General features: G+C 35.8%; 1 protein-coding gene across 13 annotated transcripts in view; it reads left to right on the top strand.

Moving 5' to 3' along the window:
• Positions 1-16,182, top strand: part of KIF21A (kinesin family member 21A) — a 157,451-nt gene that overhangs the window by 74,822 nt on the left and 66,447 nt on the right. For all 13 annotated transcript variants that reach the window (XM_067696172.1, XM_067696171.1, XM_067696167.1 and 10 more), the window contains exons 2-7: positions 5,274-5,496; positions 5,627-5,809; positions 7,187-7,336; positions 8,716-8,850; positions 9,348-9,515; positions 11,392-11,507. In XM_067696172.1, coding sequence (XP_067552273.1) covers positions 5,274-5,496; positions 5,627-5,809; positions 7,187-7,336; positions 8,716-8,850; positions 9,348-9,515; positions 11,392-11,507 — 975 coding nt within the window. The remainder of the gene's footprint in view (positions 1-5,273; positions 5,497-5,626; positions 5,810-7,186; positions 7,337-8,715; positions 8,851-9,347; positions 9,516-11,391; positions 11,508-16,182) is intronic.

Genomic DNA, 16,182 nt, shown 5'->3' with positions numbered 1-16,182 from the left:
AGAGAGAACCACTTACATTGGCATGGTGAATGAAAGTATATAAGTTGATCAGGAAATGATCAGTGGTTTGATGTAGCTGAGTGTAACTAGATTTGAGAGTGGAATTGCAGGCAGAATCCAAATTAGGAAAATCTTAGATACCATGCTAAATACTCTGGACATTTTTGGGGGGAAACACTGACATTTTAAGGCAACTTGGTATATGAGGTATAAGAGGAAAAGGTGAGTTCAGAAATCAGAATCAGTTAAAAAGAAGAAAAAAGGAATGTCACAAAAGCCAACTGCTGAGAAATAAATGTCACAAAAGCCAACTGCTGAGAAATACGGTATTTGAAGGGTAGCAGAAAATGCCACCCCATAGTATGCCAATTTGATGTAAGGATTGTTTTGAGCTGAAGGCAATTAAAAGAAGCAGATATTTGCCTAAAGGCCCGTAGCTTTTATAAAGGTATTCTGCCTCTGTTCTCAACCAGGAAGGACAGAAGTTAATTACCAGAGACTGCATGAAAGTATCCTACACAACAAACCTTACTTAATTAGCCCCTATCTTCCATTAGTTCCTACATATATTTATATTCCCACAATTTGCTGTCCTAGAAACTCAAAGTCCTTCTTCTTTTTGTTAAGATGCTATATAAATCCAAGTTGCCACTCTTTCATTTACTCATCACTGAATATTCCCATGTGTATGCCTGGTACGCAAGTTAATAAACTTCTATTTGTTTTTATTTTGTTAATCTGCCTTGTCAATCTAATTAACAAGGTCCCAAACAGGAAAATCTAGAAGGATAGAGGGAAGAAGTTTTTTCCTCCCCTACAAGTTGTAAATAGGATCAAATGTGTCAGGTAGGATGAAGACTGAAAAGGGTCCATTGTATTTGGAAATAAAAAGGTCATTGGTGCCTTCTGTCTAAGAAGTTTCAATAGAGTGTGAGAACAGAAGTAAAATGGCTGCTTTCTGCTGATGGAAAGATTCAGAAAATGGATACAACATTTGTTCATGTCCTTTTATCTTAAATCTGAATAATTGACAGTTTGTATCATATTCTGTTTCAAACCTTCAACCTTCTTAAACTAGTTATAACAAATTACATTTATTTCTGTATGACTCTTCATGGGTTTTCCCTTTGAGATCCCACCCTATTGGTCAATGGCCCACAAAGGATAAAAGGTTACATACCTTATGCTAAGGAAAAAAGCACATTATCTAGTGGAACTGTCACTATTTTCCATAACAGCCTCATCCTACTTACATTCATTTCCATTGTAACATTTTAAAAAAACCCATCTCCATTAGCAAATTACTATTGTAGATAGAACCCACATTGTTATTGGCTTTTATAATATAATACTGCTGTGTAATATTAGAATATCTTATCCTAAATATTTATGACATAAGTTTTATGCATAATTTTTCTTTAAGAAGTACTTTCAAATATATCTAGTTGTATGATTACACATTTTTAAAAGCCTGCAAGGCTTTGTTACTATTTCTTAGTGTTAACTGAAATGTTAACCTCATTATTTCTTAGTGTTGGGATTAGATGAGTATGTTTAATGGTCTTATTTTTATATAAAAATACTAAGAAGATAGTTCTAAATTTTTAAAGTAATGTCAGATTTTAGTTTTAGTCTTCTTTTTCCCTGGAGGTTGTTATATTTTGTCTATATATAACATCAAATTATAGTTTTTAAATTGAAGTTTGTAACTATGTAAATTTCAAACTCTTTACATCATTAAAGCAGGTTAATTGGCTTAGGTTAAGACTTCATCTGAGAATTCTTGATTTTAGTATAAATTTAAGGATTTGGAGAGTTTAAAATCTGAATTTTTGAAGGGGAATTGAGACTGTGAATATGTCTCTAAACTTTGAAGTGTAGTCAGCTTCCAATTATCTGCATGTGCCAGAGACCATCCCCTCCTAGGTGGGAATTTCTTAGTCCTGCTGGGAAATTGCCCTTGCCTGCATCCAGTAGAAAAGGGTTCCACCCATCTTGTTGGTTTTTAAAGCCAGTTTGTCTCCCCACCCATGCAGATGGTGTGATTGCATATCACCCGTCTTTCAAATGCACTCCTCCTTAGAAGTTAGGAGATTAAGTTCTGAGTGACATTGGCATTCTAAAATTGGCTGTCATATCTGCAATTCAAATAGTACTTATTCTCTATGTAGAAATTAAATTAGAAGTATTTTAATAGCCAAATAAATTAGCTTAGTATTTTAATAGCCCATGGTTATAATCATTTACTTAAAATTAGTGAGGCACTGATTTCAAACAGTTGTCATTTTCATTTAGATAGTTGTTTTTATGTTTTTCTTTATTATTACATGGAATTTATTAAACTTCACAGTGCAGCTATAAATCAGGGAGAGAGCAGAATCCTGGTGTAAATGAGGTAGCGTTCAGGAGACAGAACAGCCTGGGCTCAGATATGACTTTATGGTGGAATGCAAAGGGTCAGGTGAGAGCTTCTGAAAGGAGTGAAATCTAAACAGAGGTCGAAAACATGAGATGTTCAGGCTGGAAAAGGAGTTGCGAATTGAGAAGGAAGAGTGTCCAGGAGAAGAGAAAGCATATTTGAAGGCATAGAGGCTAGAGAGAGCACACGTTGTTAGTGAAACTTGTTAAAAATAAACCATCACCACCACCACCATCACTAACTGAAGTCCTTTGATGCAAAGATGGAGCATGGCAAGAGGAGATTGTAGAGCGATTTAAGGATATACTAAAGGGTTTTAGGCAAGGTAGTGATCAACTTCATATTTTACGAGTATCACTGATACTGCAATCTGTGGAACAGATTGGTGGGGGCAAGATTTGATGCAGGTTGACTGATGATGAGACTTTTACAATAATCCAAGTAAGAGATAATGGTGGCTTGATTAGTGTGTTATTGATGAGGAAAGAAGGAAAATGATGAGCTATTTCCAAGATAATTAATAGTTCTTAGAGATAGATTAGGTGGATAGAATAGGGAGAGGGAATAACTGAGGTTGACTCTCTTGTTTCTAGCTTGCCAACAGACAGGATGGTGATTCTTCCAAGGAGGATGGGGGATTTGGTTTTCTCCCCATGACTCTCCTGAGGATGATGGATTTATGATTTTTATCCCCATGAATGGATGAAGTGAGACAGGAGAAGGGAAGATTGGAAAGAAGGGAATATTAACTTTGAGAAAGACCACTCATCAAGAAAATGTGGAGCCAGAAAGCCAAAGCTGCTTACCACCATGGGGCTGTTTTTATAGTCCATGGATGTAGCTTCTTGTAAGAAACCCATTTGTTTTACTTGTTGTAATATAATTTTATCTTTATAACAATATATAAATATTATTTTTCTCTTCCCATTTTGTAATATAGTGTTCTTCTCTCAGCATTAGATCTGAAAGGAACCTTGGAAATGATAGTTTCTGTCAATAGGTGAGGAAATTGGAGCTCTGAGAGAAGGCCACATGATATCTGTGGAGTGAGAGAAGTAGTGGAATCCAAGTCTCCTAAAGGCCACTTCATCACTCTTTCCGTAGTACCTAGCCAGCTCCACATTGATTATTGCATTCCATTAAAACAAATAAATGAAGTTGAAGACTTTGTGGAAGAAAAACATCATTATCACAGAAGAAGGGAAAATTGCATAAATAAATATATTATTTACTTAACACTTCTTTGCTAGTACAGAATGCTGTTTCAGGTAACCAGGGTTACAGAAATTCAGTCGCTTCTCAGTATTGCCTTTCCTATCCTTCCATTGACCTTCCACCCTGAAGAACTGGCAAGGGTTAAAACTCGGGTGATCTGGACTTAGGCTTAGCTTTATCTCTAACAAATAGATGAACTTGTTCCACTTCTATAGATCTCTGTTTCTGTATCTCAGAAAATAAGATCCCTTTAAAATCCTTTCTATTTTCTCTCTGTACCGTTTTATATTTTCCATTACTGGTTGTCTTTACTTTCTTCCCTAAACTGCTTCTCCTTCTCCATGGCAAATAGAAACCTCTAAAAAACCTAAGTACTGTTAAGTCAGTGACGTGTAAGTCTAGGATGGTCCTGCTTATGGAGTGAGTAGAATAGGGCCAGATTTTGCTTTGTTCTGTTAGTAACATATCACCATATTTACTTTCCTTCTTTGAAAAACAGGCCTTGAAATCAGGAAGATAAGGCAAAAGAGGAAGGTCCTAGAATCTGAAGTAGATGAGGGTTGGGTGTAGGGCAGGTATAGTGCTGTGGTCTTCCAAGTGGACAAAGGACACCCTAGGAGATGTAAATGATGATTCAGTGGTTTTGGAGAGAAAATATTAGAAGTTTTATTTGTTTTTATTTTTTTTAATTTTTTTTTTAAGCAGATGTTTGGGGTAGGAGTTTATTAATTCATTAATTTATTTTTGCTGTGTTGAGTCTTCGTTTCTGTGCGAGGGCTTTCTCTAGTTGTGGCAAGCGGGGGCCACTCTTCATCGCAGTGCACGGGCCTCTCACTATCGTGGCCTCTCTTGTCGCGGAGCACAGGCTCCAGACGCACAGGCTTAGTAGTTGTGGTTCACCAGCCTAGTTGCTCCGCGGCATGTGGGATCCTCCGAGACCAGGGCTTGAACCCGTGTCCCCTGCATTAGCAGGCAGATTCTCAACCACTGCGCCACCAGGGAAACCCCTGTTTTTATTTTTAATTTCTTTATTTTCACAATTCTGCTTTTGTGTATGTCATAATATATGACAAATCAATATAGTACATGCATATATTTACAAATGAATATATATATTCATTCATATTGTATGTTGTGTGATTATGCTTAAACATGTTAAGCTAACAGAAGGTTATGGTCAAATAAGTTTGGGAACCATTAGTGAAGAGTTTGCAAAAAAGGTGAGTCAAGGGTATCAAGATAAATACCATGTACTTAATTTCTCATTTTTGGATATCATCCTGTCTGGAAATAAAGAGAAGAAATCTAAAATAAAGATAACAACAAATAGCATTTTGGTAGTTTAATTTATTTAACTGAGTCTTTTATAGAGTTGAGGAAAGGTATTCACCCACAAAAATATTTAATTTTAAGATTAATTTTACTCTTGTTCATGATTTTTTTGGGGGGATTAAGTAACTCATATTGAAATTGACAGTATAATTTAACTTATTTAAACTTTTCAACTCAAGGAGTAAGTACTAGATTACATTAGTGATTTTAAAAGATTTGCTAGGAATTTCAAAATCCTATTTCTTCAGTTTTTTTCCGTTTATTTTGTCTTATTTTATTTTATTTTTTCCTGATTTTTTTCTCACAGAATAAGACCACAGCTTGCCAAAGAAAGGATTGAAGGTTGCCATATTTGTACATCTGTCACACCAGGAGAACCTCAGGTCTTCCTAGGCAAAGATAAAGCTTTCACTTTTGATTATGTGTTTGACATTGACTCCCAGCAAGAGCAGATCTACACTCAGTGTATAGAAAAACTAATTGAAGGTTGTTTTGAAGGATATAATGCTACAGTTTTTGCTTATGGACAAGTAAGTACCAAATTATTTTCATAGAAGCTGTAACTTTTCAGAAGTGTCAATTCAATTGCACTTTCACTTCTGTCACTTGAGATTATGTTATTAAGGTCAAGCATTCATTTTTCTCTGTTCTTTTATTCAGACTGGAGCTGGCAAAACATACACAATGGGAACAGGATTTGATGTTAACATCATTGAGGAAGAACAGGGTATTATTTCTCGTGCTGTTAAACACCTTTTCAAGAGTATCGAAGAAAAAAAACACACTTCCATTAAAAATGGACTTCCTCCTCCAGATTTTAAAGTGAATGCCCAATTCTTAGAGGTAATAGTCTAATTGTGTCATTAGTTTCCTTTAAATCTTATTCTTAAGACCATAGCCCTATGATTTTATACTCCCGCTTCCATTTTAGTGCTTGGCATATAGTGTTCAGTAAATGTTGACTAAATTAGCATTAGGTTATAGGCGATAGCAACAAGAGATAATAGGTTATAAGTATTCCTTACTTGTTGGCATTTAAGATTATAAACATTTGACCAGTGTCCACAGAGTAAAACAATTAATATTGTTTATTTCAGATTTTTTCTTTATCTGAGAATTACTGTTGTAATGTAGGCAGGCTCACAAAGTACTGGGAACACAGTGACTGAGACCAAAAGGGAGGGGGAGATTGTGAGGAATAATAGGATTGATGCTGTAGCACTAATCTGGTGGCAGAAGCTGGTATTCCTACAAGGATAGGCAGATGTTTTGATGCAATGTGCAAAGGTTGGGGCAGGTATGGATTTAGGGCAGTCTAGGCTGGTGGGAGGGACATACCAGTAAGAGGACATCTAGGATTTGAGCAATGTTACACTTGGGTGGACAGTGCCATTATAATTCTGTATACTTGGTCCAAAGAGTGTTCTAGTCTAATTGTAATCTCAATCACAAGAGCTAATCATTTTGATAATCGATGAAACATTTTATTCAGCATTATATAGCACAAAATAGAATACTTAATTCAAATTAACATCAGTTATCTTACTGCTGGTTTTAATGGACATTCCAATTTAGTAAAAACCAAGAATATAATTATGTGTTTCTACCAAAAGAAAGGTAACTAGTGATGGAAAAAGGAAAGAAACGGTGTCTTCAGTCTTCTCCTTCTCCCTCCAAATGTTATTAGGCATTGTGACTTTAAGCATATTGATAGAAAAATAGTTGTATGTATCCTCTTCTAAGGTGGTAGCACAATCTTGTCAGCCTCTATTGATACAGAAACTACATTGCTGACCTTGCAAAAATACTATTTATTTTTAGGTACACTAAGAAGGGTTGTAGGGCAAAAGAAAATATATTTTTAGTTCAAGTAGTAAAAATTATTAAGAACTTCCCTAAGCTTAGGATTTGTTTACATTTGATACATATTTTTTTAGTATTTGCTTGTATTTATATTTATATATCTCTTGCAAAGGATTAGTGGATGATTTTAGCTAGTCTTTAACTCATTAGTCACGATTAGGTCTTTTACTGTTCTTACTCTTGTAAAGAAATCTGGTATTTGTTTGTATTTGTGATCATTTTATGTTTTATTTTGAAGAAATATATGTATTTGGAAGAACTTTTAAGATATGTTTGAAAGATAACATGCAATATGTGTTATTACATCCATGAGGCAATTTCTGCTAACATTAAACTTATAATATTTCTTTTTGTTAGCTGTATAACGAAGAGGTTCTTGACTTATTTGATACCACTCGTGATATTGATGCAAAAAATAAAAAATCAAATATAAAGATTCATGAAGATTCAGCTGGAGGAATTTATACCGTGGGCGTCACAACACGTACAGTGATTACAGAATCCGAGGTGACATTTATGTTGTAGTTAAAATAGAGCGTGTTTGGGAAATTCCCTAGTGGTCCAGGGGTTAGGGCTCCACACTTCCACTGCAGAGGGCATGGGTTCCATCCCTTGTCGGGGAACTAAGATCCCGCAAGCTGCGCGGCACAGCCACAGGAAAAAAAATAGAGCGTGTTTGGCTTTATTTAATAGTCAGCTCTGCTGCTCATGATATTTGTATCCTTGAGTGTAACATGGAGTTAAAATCTTCTTCATTTTTTACCAGGATTTTATTATTAAAAATGTAACAGTTATGATAAAGTCAGTGCATTTATTGTAACATCAAAAGAATTTAAGGCATTGTATGTACAGTTTTCTTTCACACCTAGAAAAGAGGGTTAGATAATTTTAAGTGAAGGATGAGGCCACAGTCCTTTTGTACTTTTTGCTGTAACATACGTAGGCCTGTATCATGGCTCCTAAAGAGAGACTTAAGAAAAGTTACAATGGGGAGTTCCCTGCGAGGCCAGTGGTTAGGCCTCCACACTTTCACTGCCATGGCGCTGGGTTCAATTCCTGGTCAGGGAACAAAGATCCGCAAGCCACGTGGAGTGGCCAAAAAAAAAAAGTTACAGGGCTTCCCTGGTGGCACAGTGGTTGAGGGTCAGCCTGCTGATGCAGGGGACGCGGGTTCATTCCCTGGTTCGGGAGGATCCCACGTGCCGTGGAGCGGCTGGGCCCGTGAGCCGTGGCCGCTGGGCCTGCACGTCCGGAGCCTGTGCCCCGCAGCGGGAGGGGCCACAGCAGTGAGAGGCCCGTGTACCGCAAAACAAAACAAAACAAAAAAAGTTACAAAAAATAAGATACAGAAGAGCCTGAGTAATTCCAGTTATTGCTTAGTTTGTTCCGAAGTGTTCTACTGTAATAGTTTTGAAATAGAAGCTGCAAATGTCAGCAAATGGCAAACGGTTGAATCTCAGTATTTTCTCCTATTAAAACAACAACAACAAAAAAAAAACTGTTATACTGAGAAATTCAGCTCAAAAAGTGCCTGTAAATAAAATAATAAGAGGGCTTCCCTGGTGGCGCAGTGGTTGAGAGTCCGCCTGCCGATGCAGGGGACACAGGTTCATGCCCCGGTCCGGGAAGATCCCACATGCTGCGGAGCGGCTAGGCCCGTGAGCCATGGCTGCTGAGCCTGCGCGTCTGGAGCCTGTGCTCCGCAACGGGAGAGGCCACAACAGTGAGAGGCCCGCGTACCGCAAAAAAGTAAGAAGAAGAAGAAGAAAATCTGTCTTTCACATCCTTTAATATGTTGGATTTTAACCAGTAGCTCAGATTTCTGATTATATGGACCTAGTCTAAGTATTGTTCAAGTAAAACCCCTCTTTCTTTCCCTTTTCTAGATGATGCAGTGTTTGAAGCTGGGTGCTTTATCCCGGACCACTGCTAGTACCCAAATGAATGTTCAGAGCTCTCGTTCACATGCCATTTTTACCATTCACTTGTGTCAAACCAGAATGTGTCCCCAAATAGATGCTGTGAGTTATTGGTTCTAATTTTTTAAGATTTCATATTTCATTTCTGTAAAATCCATGAAAATATTCAAAGAGAACATTTGTGCCAAGTTTAGTTTGTTTAATCATTCCTTTTCCAATTGAGATGTCCCTGATCTTGTTTAAGCTAAAGCTGGCCAACCATGTAAAATTAAAAATTGAATATATATGTCTGCAATAGCCAGAAAGTATGTTGTGGCCATATGGTAATGGATGTCATTACTTGGGACCCTTTGCTTTTGAGGGCTATATGCTACAAGTTTCTCTTCAACACAGGCAAAGCCTCAGTTGATAACAGTTAGGTTTTGACCTTCTTTGACCTAACTTTGTCTAAGCTTCTAATTGCAGCAGGCATTTTTGTACTTATATTTATTTGGCCACATGCCTATACTTGGCTATATGTATACTGAGGGCAAGGTGGGATTGAAGGATATTTAGTGTCATATTAATAAAATATTTTCAATTATCTTCCTCAATTGCAGGAAAGTGCAACTGATAATAAGGTGATTTCTGAATCATCACAGATGAATGAATTTGAAACTCTGACTGCAAAGTTCCATTTTGTTGATCTGGCAGGATCAGAAAGACTGAAGCGTACTGGAGCTACAGGCGAGAGGGCAAAAGAAGGCATTTCCATCAACTGTGGACTTGTAAGACTAAGACTAAGGCTTTGTGCTGAGAATATAACAGGGCTATTTTATTGTCCTTTTCCCTTTTGTAATACATAATACCCAAGTGGAAATCCTTCATTCACTGAGCTGAGAAATGACAGTTGCTGTAAACTTAGGAGTAATGCATTGAATTTTGATCTCCTCAGACTGTCAGCATTTTTCTCCTTTCACATTGCAAATTTTCTTCATGTGTAAAAATTTAGTTGGATTAAATTTTATGATGTGTGCATAAAATAATCTATGCATATATATAATAGAAATGATTTTAAAATTCTTCTCACAAACTTACTGTTTTAATATTAAACATTTTATGGGATGACTTTCAAAGTAGCTTTTTTGCTAACATTTTGTGATAGACTTTTTTTTGGAAATTACAATCAAATGTTTTTTAGTAATGATTGTTTCAAAATGAGAACTTTTCTAGATTGTATTAGGAATTAACTTTAATACCATGCCATCTAGTGGTGTTTTTGATTGGAAAACACCTTGTGTTTGAGTTAGCCTAAAGCTTCTATTATATGGAAGAAAATGTTTTAGAACCAAATTTTTATGTAATTAATCTTTTCTTCCTATTGATTTCATTAAAAAGTTGGTTCTTTGTTCCTGCTTAAAAGTAACGGCATCCTAAATTTCTGTGATGCTGACAGCATCAGGACAGGTGTTTTCTGCTTTGCTTCCCTCCCTTTCTTCCTAGAGCAGGGGCTCCAAGCATATGGTCATTTTTTTGTTTATTGCCCAATATTTACTTTTATATGATTGCAACCCTTCTGTGGGGGAATTATCAACTGAGACCGATTAGAGAGAGCCAGCCTTCCCAACTACCCATCTTGATGCTCCCACCATACAGTTGAACATGTGTTAAAAGGAGTGAGCGACCAGGATCCTCGACTTTGTGTATTGTTTTGAGTTTCTTAGGAGATAAAATCATGGTGGTATTTACATTTGTGCTGTCCGGAAAAGACAAAAGCCATTGCTCTGTTTTCCAGTTCAGGCTATTGAAGCATGTTCAGACACGTGGTAGAGGTTCATTCAGTGTGGCCAGTGGTTAAAACTGCAGACTCTGGAAAAGGGGGACTAAGACACAGTGTGATGCTGATGCACTCGCTGCAGGATCCATTGGCTCTAACAAAGACATGGTTTTGCATTACTGAAGGCGAGTGCGACCAGCATTTAGGAAAATGCTTATGCTGTAGGTGCTGGTTCAGTGACAGTAGGAAAAGCAGTAGGGGGTGGCAGGAGGAGTGACTAAATAGTTCCGTAATTTGACTTAGTTTTTTAAAATATTGGATGCTTAGCACATAGATTCATTGAATTTCTAAGTGCGGCTATACTTGCATTAGGAATGCCATGATCAGAGATATCATACTGATATTTTTATTGTGGTTAAAGGAAATTTTGTTTTCCCATGAGGAAGCTATAGTACAACAAGAAAGTTTATGCAACTGTTAAACTAGTGAACAATTTGTTTCTTCAATGAATTGAGGAGAAGAATTTGCAACATGAATTGGCAGTTTTGTGGGGTGTACAACATGATGCTCTGGTAATACTAGGACTGGTCAGAAGTCATCAATCTTATAACATTTCTATTTCTAAAGAAAATCTCTGCATAGAAGTTTAAGTATTTGTGAATTATGCGTATATATATGGCATTAAATTTTGAGTGGTGTCAGTTTTTAGTAGTTATGTGGAAAGCTCCAAGTTTACTTTATATTTGAAAATACAAATGTAAAACAAAACCAAACACAAATGTTTTCAATTCTGCCATGGCTTCATATTATTTTCTATAAGGTTTCATTATTTAAAAGTGTTATAATTAGGATATTTTTGTAATTTTTTTTCTCTCTCTTTCTTTTAGTTGGCACTTGGCAATGTAATAAGTGCATTGGGAGACAAGAGCAAGAGGGCCACGCATGTTCCCTATAGAGATTCTAAGCTGACAAGACTACTACAGGATTCTCTTGGGGGTAATAGGTATGCATAAGTGTTTATCCTCCATATTCCTGAATTTCAGTTATTCATTATTTTTAAAATAAGTTTGTAAAGTGATTTATAAGAACTGTTTTTACTGTAAAGCAAATTAATAGGATGAGGAACTAATAATTATTAAGTGCCTCAAATGTGTGAGTGCTTTTGCATGTTGTTATTTCACATATTTCTTATAACACCTCTTGAGGTAGGTGTTATTATTCCTATTTTATAGATAAGGAAATTGAAATCCAGAGAGGTTAAGTAATTTATTCAGTCACTTAGCTTATAAATGAAATCCTTGGCATGTGCTCTTTCTCTATACCATTGTTTCAGTTTTAAGTGCTTGGCACATAGTTGATGCCTAATAAAATTTTGTTGAAAAGTAAATGCTGTCTTCTAAGTAATTAAAAAGCAATTTAAATATTATTCATTTTCTTTACAAAGTCTCCTAAAAATTAAACATTTTTTTACATTTGAGAAAAAATTTAAAAATGTTAATTGAATGAAATATAGGGTGATTGATGGTTATTAAGTTTGCCAGAATCACTGATATTCCTCCTTTTCTGTACTTTGCATCATCCTGATATGTTTCATCAGCTAAATGTATTCTTTTGGTAATGCATTCCTTTTTATAAGCATCAGAATGTTGGCTTTAAAAATGGTAACTTTTTTGGCATTTAAATTCAATCATAGAACAGTTCAACAAGTTACACACAACTACAGTGAATCTATTTTACAGTGTTTTCAACGGTCTAACATGTTTACTGATGCTATGAAATGATCATTAGGTGCTGTAAAATGATCATTAGATGCTGTAAAATTAAACTTGCAAACTTTCTTTTTGAACAACTATTATTCAAAGAATTTTGATAATGTTAAGTTTATTTAGGTCTGAAGTTGGATGGATTTAGAAATAAAGTTTTGTTTTATAGAATTCAAGAGTATCATTTTTATATTCCTTCTTTTCATATAATATTGCCATTGTCTTAACTCAGCTGTCTTCTAGCATATCCTTTGTATTGCTTCCACTGTTACATATTTCTTACTTCTGGTCTATATTTTCATTCTGACCTTCAATATCAATCTGGGTCTTATTATAACAGGACAAAAATTTTTGTTTTTTAAGCCAAATGTAAATTTTTAAAGTTTGCTAAATTGTAGCCTTTTCCTGTGTTTATTTCTTAGCTTTATAATACAGCTTTGTCTTATAAACAAAGCAGAGATAGTAAACATCTTCCCTTTACAAGTGTCAATACTTTTGAATAATTCAGTACTTCTGAGAGTTTGCTTGCCCTGTAACAATCTAAGATATTTGCACTGTGGGTTTTGAATTCCTCTTGAGTTTCATCTAAGCTATAGCTAAAGAGTCTCAGATGTTCCTCACCCATTTCCTATCTAGTGGTAACGCCTCTTATTCTCAGTGACCCTCAATTCCTGCTTAAAATTGTGAGATTGAACGCCTAGTTCAAAAGCATTAAACTTTGTATAAGCATTGGAAAACAACATTCCTTCATGTTGTGATGTTTGTACAAATTTCTCTTAAAAGAAAAATTAAATCAAAAGTATTTGTGGAAACAAGCTGCATATATTTATGTGTACAGTTTGGTGATTTTTTAAGAAACAAAGCTGGCTTTTATACATTTATAATGTTTAATGTAACATTTTAAAAAGTTTATAGCAAAAATATGGAAAAATACAGAAAATATAAAACATGATAAAAATCAACTGTATTTCTATTACTTGTAAGTAACTATTGTTAACATTGTGATGTATTTCCTCCCTAATGTGTAATATAATATGATATAACAATATATAAGATAAATAACTTTATTTATTTGTTTGTTTATTTTGGCCATACCGCATGGCTTGTGGGATCTCAGTTCCCCAACCAGGGACTGAACCCGGGCCACAGCAGTGAAAGTGCTGAATCCTAACTGTTAGACCACCAGGGAACTCCCTAATATATTTAAATTATATGGTTTCCTTTAAGATAGAGTTATGGTTTTATATAAAAATAAACAACTTTCATTAAAAATCTTTTTCATAAACATAACTATTTTTTTTTAATAACTTTATTTATTTATTTTTGGCTGTGTTGGGTCTTCGTTTCTGTGCGAGGGCTTTCTCTAGTTGTGGCAAGCGGGGGCCACTCTTCATCGCGGTGCGCGGGGCTCTCACTGTCGCGGCCTCTCTTGCTGCACAGCACAGGCTCCAGATGTGCAGGCTAGTAGCCGTGGCTCACGGGCCCAGCCGCTGCGCAGCATCCTCCCGGACCAGGGCTCGAACATGGACCAGGGCTGGAACCCGTGTCCGCTGCATCGGCAGGCAGACTTTCAACCACTGCACCACCAGGGAAGCCCCATAACTGTTCTTGAAATTTGTATCAGTTGGGTTTTAATATGTGACCTTTTTCCTATACAGTAGGTCTTAGCTCCTCTCATTCCTGATTTCACTATTCTTCTTAAGCACTTGATCCCAATACTTCTCAAAATATTTTTAGTAAGGGAGAGTTCTCCTCCTTCCCACTTCCCAGTTGTAGTGGGTTGATATTGAACATGACTATACTCAGCTTGTCCCATTATGTGAGTTTGAAAATACTTGAACTGGTCTATACTGTATTCAGTGAAATGAGTTCATTGATTACAGCAAGCTCAAATGTTGTAAAAGTTGCCAAAATGCTTACTGTCAATTTCTATACTTGTCATGAATCTTCCAGACTGGCACTGGACTGGGGATAACATTTTGAGTAGTCCTATCCTCTAATCAGTATCCATAATCATCACTCTCACTGGATTACCTTATCTTCTTCATCAACAGAGATGCATGAATTATCTTAACTTCTGACTTCAAATAAATAAATATAATATACGCATGACATACAAACAATTATTAGGGATCTAATATGTTCTAAGTAACACAAACAAATAGTAATGACCTAATATGTTCCAAATACTGTGTTGTACAAAGTAGTCTGATGAATAAAAAATATTTGATGATCCTTGTCCTCTAGGAGTTTAGTATCTAAGAGTTTGGATCTATAAAATTTCAATATAATCATAATCAACAAAAAAGAGGTATGCAAAGGGTATGAGGAAGCAGAGAGAAAGGAGTACAGCCAAACTCAGTGTTGGATTCTTGGACTAGATGATCTCTGAGTTGAATCTTGAATAATAGTAAAAGTAAGGGTAAATAAGGATGAGCAAGAGTTCACAAAGGAATAAAGATAGGTGGAATGGGACCCCTTTTAAAAGGGTTGCTATGAAGGGCATTATGCTAAGTGAAATAAGTTAGACAGAGAAAGACAAATACTGTATGATATCACTTGTATGTGGAATCTAAAAAATACAACAAATTGTGAATATAACAAAAAAGAAGCAGACTCACAGGTATAGAGAACAAACTAGTGATTACCAGTGGTGGGGAGGGGCAATATAGAGGTGGGGGAGTGGGAGGTACAAACCGTTGGATGTAAGATAGGCTCAAGGATATATTGTACAACATGAGGAATATAGCCAATATTTTGTAATAACTGTAAATGGAAAGTAACCTTTAAAAATTGTGTAAAAATTTAAAAAATTAAAAAAAATGAGACATTACTACACATCTAAAATGAGTAAAAATAAAGCTTGACAATACTAAAAAAAAATAAGAAGAAGAAAATAAAAGTGTTACTATGAGTGCCGTGTTGAGATTATTGGGAGAAGGCAGGAGTGGAAGCAGGAAGCTAGGAGGCTATAGATTAGAATTGATAGGTATAAATTTCCTACCAGGGTGGGTAAATTAGCTCCTTAACTGTTAGTGTGCAAGTGCCCATTAGACTCTCCACATCTTTTTCATTGACAGAAATAGCTTAGGCATACTAAGCATTTTATTATCCTATTCTTTGGTTGGTAAAGCAATTCATCATGACGATAAAATAATATTTCCCAGTTTTCCTATGTAATCTAGCCAGAAACTCTGGAACTTTGACCACTCAATCACAAATGACGTTTCATATTGTGAAACATATGGGTATACTAAATACTTTTTTTGATCAGGTGATAGGATTTTGTGTAAAACTTTTTGCTGAAATAAAAAATCAGGATGCAAGTGATTAAATAAAAAGAAAAAATTTAAATCCTAAAATAGGGACTTCCCTGGGGGCACAGTGGTTAAGAATCCGCCTGCCAGTGCAGAGGACACAGGTTAAAGCCCTTGTCCAGGAAGATCCCACATGCTGTGGAGCAACTACCCATGTGCCACAACTACTGAGCCTGTGTGCTACAACTACGGAAGCCCTTATGCCTAGAGCCCGTGCTCTGCAACAAGAGAAGCCACCGCAATGAGAAGCCTGTGCACGAATGGAAGAGTAGCCCCCGGCTCGGCACAACTAGAGAAAGCCTGTGCACAGCAACAAAGAACCAAAGCAGCCAAAAATAAATAAAAGTTAAAAAAAAAAATCCTGAAATATTAAGTAGATAATGAAAGCAATGATTTTTGAATTTCAACATGTCATATTATAGATAGATTAAATTTTAGAATTATTCTGTGTATATTGCTTCAAAAAATTTTTTAAAGAGGTGAGAAATATATGCACTTGTATTATGAGTATATGGTATTATGAGTCAAAAAAGTATAATATAAATTAATTTTCCCCAATTTTAGCCAAGCAAACAAAATCTTTTTCCTTAAGATAGTC

Source organism: Pseudorca crassidens, chromosome 11 (assembly GCF_039906515.1).
Source record: "Pseudorca crassidens isolate mPseCra1 chromosome 11, mPseCra1.hap1, whole genome shotgun sequence".
NCBI classification, from domain to species: domain Eukaryota; kingdom Metazoa; phylum Chordata; class Mammalia; order Artiodactyla; family Delphinidae; genus Pseudorca; species Pseudorca crassidens.
Note: the sequence above shows the minus strand (reverse complement) of the source record. Positions and strands in the feature narration are given on the sequence as shown.